Source organism: Heloderma suspectum, chromosome 1, assembly GCF_057233095.1.
Source record: "Heloderma suspectum isolate Gila_16-S chromosome 1, 16-S_ref, whole genome shotgun sequence".
Taxonomy (NCBI): Eukaryota; Metazoa; Chordata; class Lepidosauria; order Squamata; family Helodermatidae; genus Heloderma; species Heloderma suspectum.
Genome location: NC_139458.1, coordinates 413,583,656 through 413,595,269, shown reverse-complemented (window position 1 = coordinate 413,595,269; position 11,614 = coordinate 413,583,656). Strand labels below are relative to the sequence as shown.

The 11,614-nt window shown below is 45.4% G+C and overlaps 1 protein-coding gene across 1 annotated transcript in view; it reads left to right on the top strand.

Moving 5' to 3' along the window:
- The first annotated feature begins 75 nt into the window (after positions 1-75).
- Positions 76-11,614, top strand: part of LOC146360169 (solute carrier family 22 member 7-like) — a 28,264-nt gene continuing 16,725 nt past the window's right edge. The window contains exons 1-3 of the mRNA XM_084832816.1: positions 76-456; positions 7,555-7,658; positions 10,960-11,114. Coding sequence (XP_084688942.1) covers positions 76-456; positions 7,555-7,658; positions 10,960-11,114 — 640 coding nt within the window. The remainder of the gene's footprint in view (positions 457-7,554; positions 7,659-10,959; positions 11,115-11,614) is intronic.

Below are 11,614 nucleotides of genomic sequence, written 5' to 3'. Positions count from 1 at the left end.
GTGGGACACAAGAAGATCTGTAGGGGTTCCCTCCTCCAGTATCCCAACACCTCCAAGCAAGCGCGCCCCTTGGCAATGATGAACTTTGAAGACCTCCTGGAGGAGGCTGGGGGCTTTGGCAAGTTCCAGGTCTTCACATTGCTCCTGCTCTGCCTTTCGCGGATCTTCCTACCCATGCATTTCCTCCTGCACAACTTCCTGGCGGCCATTCCGCCTCACCACTGTGCCATCCCACATCGAGACCGATTTGCCAACCTCACTGAGGAAGAGGTGCTCCTCATCAGCATCCCCAGGGATTTGGAAGACGCTTTCAGCTCCTGTGAGATGTTCTCTGAGCCTCAGTTTCACCTACTGCTTAACTCCACCCAGGAGTGGGCCAACACCACATCTGTCCAGAGATGCCAGCACGGATGGGTCTATGACCAGTCCCAGTTCACGGCCACAATAGCCACCCAGGTGAGCCTTTTGCCTTGTGCCTTCCCTTGAGTTCTGGGACTCTTGGAAAATGCAATTAAGGGAAGCAACAGGCTGCTGAAGAACTGAGAAGAGAGAGAAAAGCATTTGTTACACTTGTCCTTGCCCCTCCCAGTCACTTCTCCCAAGGTGCTCAGGGAAGCTTAGGTGCATTTCTCTGACCAAGTCATCGCTCAGGGTGGCCTTTGGCATATCCCAGCTTTCCCCAGCCTGATGTTCTCCAGATGTTTTGGGCAACACCTCTCAGCATTCCTGACCCTTGGCCATGCTGGATGGAGCTGATGGGAGTTGAGCCCCAAAACATCTGGAGAGCCCCAGTTTGGGAAGACTGCTGTACCCAATAAACAAATGTAAACAATTACGTTGACACAGGGGAGAGATGCTGGAGTCCAGTTGGGGAAGGCCAGCTTATCCCCTTAAGCCTCATTCCCAGCTGAGTATGTGAGGCTGCATATGCCCATGTTCATTCCATGTTCATGTTCATTTTCCTTGTCTCTCTCTACCTCCCTTGTTGATTTCCCCATTGCCAATTTTAGATTGTAAGCTCCTTGAGAGCAGGGGCCTGTCTGGTTTTGCCTATGTAACTCTGTATGGTGTCATATACATGATGGTGTCTTATATCCGATCTTTGTAAGTTGCTTTGAGAGCAATTTGGCTAAAGGGCAGGATAAAAAGGCAATAAATAAATAAATCTGCATCAGCAGCAACTCTAACTGTGTCATGTACCTTCAGCCCATTCTCTGACTGTCTAAATCTGTTCACTGTGGAAAGAGGATTTTACTACCTGGTGGATTCAGTACAACCTGCTGTATGAGAAAGTGGATGAATGAAATAGTGCATAGTTTTGAGTGACCAGAGACTGGGGGTGGGAACGCACTTCCCAATGTTGGAAAATAGACATACTTTGGGGATGAAAGTTGTCATACAATTATTTTCACTTTTGGCTTATATTTTAGATTTGGAAATTGGTGGGAAACTGGTTTAGACTTTCAAAGATTTCCTCCAAATGTCCTGGGAATAGTAATGTTCAGATGGTCCCAGGGCATGGTCTGAAGGCACATGAGGCCACCACCTTGCTGAAGCTAAGCAGGTCTCGGTCTGGTCAGGGCTTGGAGGGAAGACCACCTGGAAACCACATGTAGCCACCTTGAGTTCCATGATGGAAGAAAGGTGGGATATAAATGTAATAAATAATAAATAAATAAATAAATAAATAAATGACACTGAGAATTTGTACTTAAACATCTCTAGTGCCTTTCACAGGAGAAGTGCCAGTGTTTCGTTACTTGAGAGCATGTGTCCCAGCTTGGGATGAATGCATCTGTCAGTGTCACTTCCTCCCACATTCAAATGTTTTAGATCTCAAATTCTTTCCATCCCATTTATGAAGAAATCTGTGATTTTTTGTCAATTCTTATAAAAAAACTAAACAAAATTATCACGCATCTGCACCAGCTAAATTCAATAAGTATAGTTACTCCTAGCATGTAAAGAGTCCTGTTGTACCTTCCTGCCATGTAGCTCTTAAAATATATGGGGTGGCAACCCTAATTCAGTATCACAAACAGGGTTGAGGATACAGGGATTCAAACCCAGACTTTTAAGAGCTAAGCACTCAAAGCAATCTGGCTAGAAGGACAAATCTGTCAGTTTCGCTTTCTCCCACGTCTGCATTTTTTAAATCTCAGTTTCTTTCCATCCCATTTATGAAAACATCTGTGAATTATTGGTAAGTTCTTAACAAAGTTGTTGTTGTTCAGTCGTGTCCGACTGTTCGTGACCCCATGGACCATAGCACGCCAGGCCCTCCTGTCCTCCGCTCTCTCCCGGAGTGTGCTGAGGTTCATATTCATTGTATCGGTGATGCTATCTAGCCATCTCATCCTGTGCCGTCCCCTTCTCCTTTTCCCTTCAGTCTTTCCTAGCATCAGGGTCTTTTCCAGGGAGTTTTCTCTTCGCATTAGGTGGCCAAAATATTTGAGCTTCAGCTTCAGTATCTGTCCTTCCAAGGAGCAGTCAGGGTTGATTTCCTTTAGGATTGACTGATTTGACCTCCTTGCAGTCCAGGGGACTCGTAAGAGTCTTCTCCAGCACCACAGTTCGAAAGTATCAATTCTTCGGCACTCAGCCTTCCTTATAGTTCAGCTCTCACAGCCATACATTACTACTGGGAAAACTATAGCTTTGATTATATGGACCTTTGTCGGCAAGGTGATGTCTCTGCTTCTTACTATGCTGTCTAGGTTTGCCATAGCTTTCCCCCCAAGGAGCAAGCATCTTTTAATTTCATGGCTTCAGTCACCATCTGCAGTGATCTTGGAGCCCAAGAAAATAAAATCTGTCACTGCTTCCATTTCTTCCCCTTCTATATGCCAGGAAGTGATGGGGCCAGATGCCATGATCTTAGTTTTTTTAATGTTGAGTTTCAAACCAGCTTTTGCACTCTCCACTTTCACCCTCAACGGGAGGCTCTTTAGATCTTCTTCGCTTTCTGCCATTAGGGCGGTATCATCTGCTTATCTGAGGTTGTTGATAATTCTCCCGACAATCTTAATTCCGACCTGTGATTTGTCCAACCCGGCGTTTCTCATGATGTACTCTGCATATAAGTTAAATAAGCAGGGCGACAATATGCAGCCTTGTCGTACTCCTTTCCCAATTTTAAACCAATTGGTTGTTCCATGTGTGGTTCTTACTGTTGCTTCTTGGCCCTCGTACAGGTTTCTCAGGAGACAGGTAAGGTGGTCTGGTACTCCCATCTCTTTAAGAATTTGCCAGAGTTTGTTGTGATGCACACAATCAAAGGCTTTAGCATAGTCAATGAAGCAGAATCTTAACAAAGACACACACACACAAAACCAGGGTGCCACAAAAAAGGCCCTCTTCTTCATATCCACCCATCTCACTTCCTTTGACAGGGGTTCCCAGAGAAGGACTGCTGAAGACGATTTTAGGGTCCAGACAGGTGTATATGGGAGGAGACGATCCTTCAGGTAACCTGCCCCCAAACTATTTAGGGGTTTGAATGTTAAATACCAACACTTTGAATCGGGCCTGGATTTACATCCAGAAAGGGGCATGAAAGAAAAGGGTTGAACACCTTCTCCCAATCTCTGATCTTCAAAGCAGCTGAGACTAAAGATGAATCTCATTCAGTTTTGTGTGTGTGTCTTAACAAAGATTTAACAAAGACACAGCATGCTCTTTTCAGTGTCGAGTGAAGACTTTTTTTTATTTTCCAAGGCATTTTAGTTTTTTAATTTTTCAGTTTCTGTTTTAAATCTAGTATTGTATTTTAAATCTTTGTGCTGTGCTAGGCTCTATGTGGTTATTATTTTTTATTTTTATATTGTACTTTCAAACTCTTAAATGTTTATATTGTATTTTATCATCTGGCATTTTATGGTTTTAATTGTTGTGAGCAGCCCAGAGAGCTTTGGCTATTGGCTTTTATAGAAATGTAACACACAAACCAACAAGTAAATCACACACATACCCCTCCTCTCCCAAATGAACAAACCTACTGTTCATTTGGGAGAGGGAAGTCAGGAATAATATCTGAGTTCACAAGAGCTAGTTCAACTGTGCTCCTTTTAAAATTAAGTCGCATGCATCAAGACTGCGCTTTCAGGGGTAGAGCATCTGCTTTGAATGCAAAAGGTTCTAGGTTCAGCTCTTGGGATTTTCAGGTAGAGCTGAGAAAAGGCTGGATCTGAAACCCAGGAGAGAGGTTGCCAGTCATTGTAGATCAGTAACGTGCCAAAGAGGAGCTGATCGCTAGGGCACAGTACAGTTTTCTATTCAAGGTAGAAAGGTATTCCACTGCATGGCTCTGGGAATAGTAGGGTTACAGATATTTTTTGTGGGGGGGTAGATGGGGGAACATGCTTTCTGCTTTGAGGATGTGCGTGTTGAGAATTATAATAAAAATAATCTGAAGATGATTCATTAAAAGTACGTGGGGTAGGAATGAACAGAGAGAGAAAACAGGATGGTAAGTCAGGACTGGAAGGAAACGGAGTGACAAAACGAAGGAGGCAGACAGTGGGAAGAAAGGACCCACGTCAGAGCAGGAAGAGAAGGCATGTGAGGACTTCTGGGTTTCTTCTCATTCTCACGTCAAGCACTTACTTTCAAATCTCTCCTTGGCCTTGCTCTTCTATGTCTGTCTTCTCTTCTTTACCTATATCAGGGTGGTGAAACTCTTTAAGCCCAAGGGCTGAATTAAGTTTTGAAGACCTTCTCAGGGGCTGCATTCCAGTGGTGGATGCGGCTGAAAAAAGGGGATGCGGCCCAAAATGCCAACATATTTTAGCTTAAAACCCCTACTGCCAGCAATGAAGCCTTAGGAGAGACATTTCAACCTTTTCGAATGGGGAGAAAATAACACAAAAGCTGGGAAGCCACCTAATGATCGGCAGTCAGGGGGAGAAAGGGGTGTGGCCAGGGGAAGGGGGCATGGCCATGTGGGGAATACCCAAAGGCTGGATCTGGTCCATCGGCCTGAGGTTCAGCACCCCTGATCTAGTGGAGCTGGTGGCACTGATTTCAGCGGGGCTATAAATCCATTCTGGGTTTCAGTCAGAACCAGCCAGAACTCTAAAGGAGCTATCCAAAGTGCTGAACCCTATCCCCAAAATAGGTTGTCCTGCTTGTGGGTTTCCGGTGGTGGTGGTATTGAATAGTTTGTGAACAGAGTGCTGGACTAGATTGACCCTTGGTTTGATCCAGCATGGCTGTTCTTATGTTCAGGAGCTCTGTTTTTATATTCAGTTAGTACATTTCAGGGAGTTTGGCAAAAATATCTGCAGAAGGTTGGATTAATTGTGTGTGTGTTTGTGGGGGTGTATTCAAAGTAATTTCAGGGTCTGTGTGTGTGTGTATGTGACCTTTAAAAGTGAGGTAGCTGAGCCCCCCCCCCCTGCTTTTCTAACTGGAAAAAAAATGCACTTGCTTCAAGAGTGGTTTGTCTGCTCTCTGCAGTCCAGCTGTATTCCTGGAACATAGTACCACTGGGAATGATGCTACATCATGACATAGTATAGCTCCCTGGGGCATTCTTGAGGGGCGGGGTCATGGCTGCCTCCATTGTGGCCATTTCAGAACTTTAGATGGATTGTGGAATTCATCTGAGTCTTCATTTATTATGGAATCTGCCAAAACTTTTGGGTTGAAAGCCAGTGGTTGTGGGGAAGCTATGCCCCCATCCATATGTTGTTGGACTCCAGATCCCATCTGCCCCAGCCAGTGTGGCCAATGGTCAGGGGTTATGGGCATTTAGTCCATCAACAGCTGGAGGGCCACAGGTTCCCCACTCCAGAATTAGATATTTGTTTCTTGTTTTGAACATAGCATTATTCTCTCCACTCCATTCAGTGGTGGTGAAATGTTGCCTTATTTGTTCTTTTTCTGGTACCTTCAGAACATTCTGGAAGGTTCCCTTCTCCAATTGTTTTTCCAGGACAGCAGTCTCAATTAAAAAATAAGAATCTGACATCCATTGGTAGGGTGGCCATGTGTCCTGTTTTACAGAGGACTGTTCTCTATCTGAAGGTGTCCTCTACTTGAAGGGCTGCCCAGTCAAAGTCCACTTTAAAGAAAAAGAACCATAAGAATTGTTGCCATCAACAGTTAGCACCTGAATAACAGACTGAACAGGCAGGTGCACAGGTCACCTGGTCACAGTCTTCTGCACTATGGTGAGATGAATGCATTTCTATGTAAATAAATAAATAAATAAATAAAGTCTAAATGTAATTTTATTTTATTTCTTTATTACATTTCTAATTCTCCCAGTAACTAATGTTCTCTCTCTCTCTTTATATATACATATAAATTAGCATAGGCAAATTGTATGCAAAGTTTGTCCTCTTTTTTGGTGATGTGTTTCCTCTTTTTTGGCAATTCTTAAGTGGTCACCCTACCTATTGGGTGCTCTCCATCCCATTTCTAACACAAGGGGCCTGTCATAAGAAAAGAAGAATTCTGCTGGATCTATCTAGTCCAGAATCCATTTTTACCCAGTGTCCAACCAGATGCCTACAGGAAGCCTACAGGCAGATGTGATGGCAACAGGCTTCCCCTGCTGTCATCCTGCCCCAGCAGCTGGGAGGATTCAGAATCCAGAATCCCATCTAGTTCAGAATCCTATCTAGTCCAGGATCCGTTTTCACCCAGTGGCCACCAGATGCTTACAGGAAGCCTACAAGCAGATGTGATGGTAACAGGCTTCCCCTGTTGTCACCCTGCCCCAGCAACTGGGAAGATCCTCCATGACTTTGTCTCATGTATGTAAGCCAGTGGCCTTCACCATATCAAACATTACCAACACTCACACTTCTCAGCACATTAACCTAGTGCTATGTTGCCCCAGACACCTTAGCCAACCTCCTGAAGCTGATTGAGAGTTACTGTTTTATCCTTTGATGACTGCCAGATTATCTGCAACACAGGGTGGGGAGGGGGGTTCCCTCTGGGGGAAAGAAACAACCAGATAGCTCAGTCAAGTTGAAAATCCTCATACTGGCATCTCTACAGACGGACGTTCCTTAAAATACTGAAAATGGAGGTTACATTTAAGAATAAAATACAAGCAATTGATACCTGGGCAGTCTCAGGTCTGGTTTACTTCTTGGGTATAATTAATGGGGCTAATGCTGATTTGAACGAACTTGATAGATTAACCTGCATTCAGGAGCAAAATTCTGGCTGGGCCCAGCCTACCTAATCATTTTAAAGAATAGGTCCAGCCTATCTACCTGTTATTAACTTGGCATCTCAATATTTAATCTTCTTGCATGTCTTGGAAAACAACAGAAACATTGAGAGAACTACATTTTAGCTTTTGAAAGATGTTTTTAAAAGTCAAAATATTACACACACACACACACACACACACACAGCAATGAAGTTGCATGGCAAAGTTCAGAAGACATCCGAATTTAACATTGCTCAGAGAACTATTGCTGTTGGGCCACTGATTGATAGGACTGATTAATTAATTAATTAATTAATTAATTAACTGCTTTGAGAAAAAGAAAGAATTTCAGTCTAAGTGTTGCTCTGGCTCTTTTGTTCCAGTGGGACTTGGTTTGTGAGCAAAGAGGGATGAACCAAGCAACAGCCACTTTCTTCTTCATTGGCGTCATGCTTGGGGCCGTGGCCTTTGGTTATCTCTCAGACAGGTAATTCCATTTGACTCCTTTGCTAGTTTAGTCTTTTCTACTGACTTTACACGACAGACACTTCTTTTCTTCTTCTTTTCTCATGCAAGAGATTTGACTGTCACAACCTATCGAATGTCCCATGGGTGCGATAATGGCTGGTGCTGCCGTGGATTGGTAAGAGTCTTCAGTTTTGTCCAAGCCTGGGTGGGCTCCTTGTCATGCTGTCCTACATTTCATAGAAGAAAACAGGGACATTGTTGTGTGCTCATTAACACCCCTATTTTCATACCAAATCACTGTTTGAGATCCCCATGCTTATACACCTCTTGTTGACTCTTCAAGGCTTTTATCTTCCTGCTGGTCATTTATTCTATAGACCAGGAGTGGGCAATTGAAGGAGGTCCAACCGCCTCCTAAGAGTGCCAAAAATGAAAATAAAGAAGTCTGTAGTGGATACAGAGCACCCTAAAGGCCCCAACTAGCTTGTTGGCAAGCTAAATGTGACCCTTTTGGAGCTCCATAGTGGCCACAGAGCCCCCAAAGGGTCAACTTTAGCAATCAGACAATCTAATTTTGACCCTTTGGGCACTCCGTAGCTTCTACAGATGCCATTCTTTCCTGAAAAATATGTATTTCCCACCTGATTTGGGGGGCAGTGGGCCCATACGTTGTCCACCCCTGCTGCAGGGCATCTGTCTGTGTAGCCTTTTATGGGGATGGATAGGAATCTATGCACTGGCATCTTGCGACAGTCCCTATGCCCAGTGCTGGCTCCAGATATTTTCAGGCCCTTGGGCAAGACATCCTCAATGGTCCCCCTCCCTGAGTGACTCTGCCTTCTCCACCACCATTGTCACCAGCTACTATTGATCCTCATCCTTTTTCTCATCATTGCTATCACTTGCTTCCTTGACAGGCAGAGTCAAGCTCTCCCTTGGAGAGCCAGGGAGCAAGTCGGAAGGGGCATCTCCTGCTCCTCCTTCTCACCACCACTGTTACCTGGGCCAGAGCGAGAGGCAGGTGAACAAGCAGGTTGCAATGATGAAAAGCAAGAGCAAGTTCAAGGGAATCTTGTCAGTGGTCTTTGCTGGAGCGTGGGCCCTTGGCAGGTGCCTGAGCAAACCTGCCCTTGTTGCCAGCCCTGTCTACGGCATTGTATCACACAGAAGAGCTTCGGGGGGGGGGGGCAAAGAAGGTTACATCGCCCAGAGTGGCTGGGTGACTAGCCAGATGGGCGATTAATAAATTTAATAATAAATAAATAAGGTGGCAAGGAAGAACATTACAGCTGCCACCACCATAGCAAAATACAAGTGGTAGTGAAGTAAGGCAAATGAGGGGAGTAGTTTGCCCCCCAAATTCAAACACAAGCTCTCTTTGCAGGACTTTTTATCTTCCCTTAATTTCTGCCAGTCAAGCTGACAAGACTAGGTCAGTTCAGTTAAAAAAAAAAAATCCTGTTCAGTTGGCGATGCTCATGGTAAAATAAAAGTTTTCACATACTCCTGAAGATCTCCTTTTATTTTTTTTATTTATTTGTGACACTTCTATACCACGAAATATAATAAAATGCCTCAGTGGTTCACAATAAATATTAAAATCACATTTAAAATACAACAATAAAACACAATATTTAAACACTTCAGTTACAATAAAAGCAATATAAGTAGCAGTAAAATGGAGCAGCATGGTTAATTTAGTTACAGCCCGGGGAAGGCCTCAGTGAACATGTGTGTTTCAGGAGGTGTTTAAAAGATACCACATTTTCTACCTCCTGAACTGCACAAGGGAGTGTTTTCCAATGGGTGGGTACCACTACTGAGAAGGCCCACTGTTGGGGTATGGCATGGTGACATTCCGTTAGTTTCAGAATGACCCACAAAGCCTCCTCTGATGATCTTAAAGGGGATGTATAAGGGAAAGCGGTCTGCTAGGTATCCTGGTCCCAGGCTTTCCCCTGAAACACACAGAAATACATACGAAGTTTCATGTAAACTTTAAAAAAAAATATCCTCAGTGTTTGAGACAAGCCAGAGTAAAGATGGGAAACATTCTCAAAGTTCAGGATGAACTTGAATTTAAGAGTGGAAAAATGAGAAATGGACAGATTCATCCGTCCCTGGCTGGCTGTGGAATGCCAGTAGTTGTGGGACTTTTTTCTGTCTAAACATGCAAAGGATTAGGCAACAAAGATGATCAGAGGACTGGAAACAAAGCCCTATGAAGAGAGACTGAAAGAACTGGGCATGTTTAGCCTTGAGAAGAGAAGACCGAGGGGAGATATGATAGCACTCTTCAAGTACTTGAAAGCTTGTCACAGAGAGGAAGGCCAGCATCTCTTCTCGATCATCCCGGAGTGGAGGACACGGAAGAATGGGCTCAAGTGACAAGAAGCCAGATTCCAGCTGAACATCAGGAAAAACTTCCTGACTGTTACAGCAATATGACAATGGAACCAATTACCTAGGGAGGTAGTGGGCTCTCCCACACTGGTGGCGTTCAAGACGAGGCTGGACAGCCATCTGTCAGGGATGCTGTGACTTGGATTCCTGCATTGAGCAGGGGGTTGGACTCGATGGCCTTGTAGGCCCCTTCCAACCCTACTATTCTATGATTCTATGATTGTACTCTAAGGTTGCAATCTTACTGGATCTGCCCTTGATACTCTTAAACCTCTGAACTGCGAATATCCAAAGCAGAGTGGGAGGTGTCACTCCTGCTCTGTGATTTAGCTAGACAGACGTTGTCACCTGTCTAGGTGAGGTGTTGGGGAGGGGGAAGGAGAGAGGCTAGGGACAGCTTGTATCTCCACTTCCCCAGGCCCCTCCCCTCCCCACCATCAGCACACCCTCGTTCCCTCCTCTCCAAGCCCTGCTTCTGCGAACTCATAGAGGCAGCTGGTGTGTTTCTTTCTCCTCATGCTGGCTGTGAGCGGGTGGGAAGCTTGGAGTGCTGTCTCCAGCCTCGGATCCAGGAATCTGAGAAATCCTGTGGCCCCCACATGTTGCCTAGAGGCCATAGGATTGCTTTCTAAGTTGCAGTAAACTGACTTCAACAAATACAGCGTATGAACACAGGCCACGCCCAAGCCAGCCTGTTGTTCTCACCCTTGGTAGCAAGTTACTATTATGTGCTGCTTTTGGGCCAAGCATCATTCTGCTCATGCATGTGCTCCACATTTCTTTTGCACAGGATGTTTAACGCAGGCCACTTCCCTTGAAATGGCCAGTTGCTCCCAGGACACATGGTAAGAATCTAGCGGACAGGTGGCAACCATCTCTTTTGTTGCATAAGCAACATTTTCTCTCTGGTGCGGCAGGTTTGGCCGGAAGCGCATGCTCCTGGTGTCGTATGTCTGCACCCTGATCTTTGGAATCGCGAGTTCTGCTTCAGTTACATACAGTATGCTGGTGGTCACACGGACCCTGACAGGGATGGCCATCTGTGGCCTCTCCCTCATCGTGGTGCCTCTGGGTAAGTGCCACAGCCTTTCTATCTAGGCCATTCAATCCTTAAAAGCAATCTGGTTTAGGAGTAGTGCAAAGGTCAGCTGCTGCAGGACGCGGCACTGTGAGTTCCAGGTTTTTCAAGGCCCTTGGGCAAGATGCATTCAGTGGGCCCCATCCCTCCGTGGCTCTACCTTCTCACCAGCTGCTGTTGCTCCTCCTCCTCTTTCTCATCATTGCTACCCCTTGCTTGCTTGACAGGCAGAGAGCCAGTGGGCAAGTAGGCAGCGGCATCTCCTCCTCACCACCACTGTTGGTTGGGCCAGAGCGAGGAGCAGGTCAATGAGCAGATTGCAAGGGTGAAGAGGAGGAGGAACTTCAGGGGACTCTTCTCAGTGGGCCCCTGCTGGGGTGCGGGCCCTCAGCAGGGGCCCAGCCATGCCTACCCTTGATGCCAGCCCTGGTAGGGGATGCTTAGATGAAGCCATGTCAAGGGTGTGTCTGACATTTAACGTACCACAGGATTGT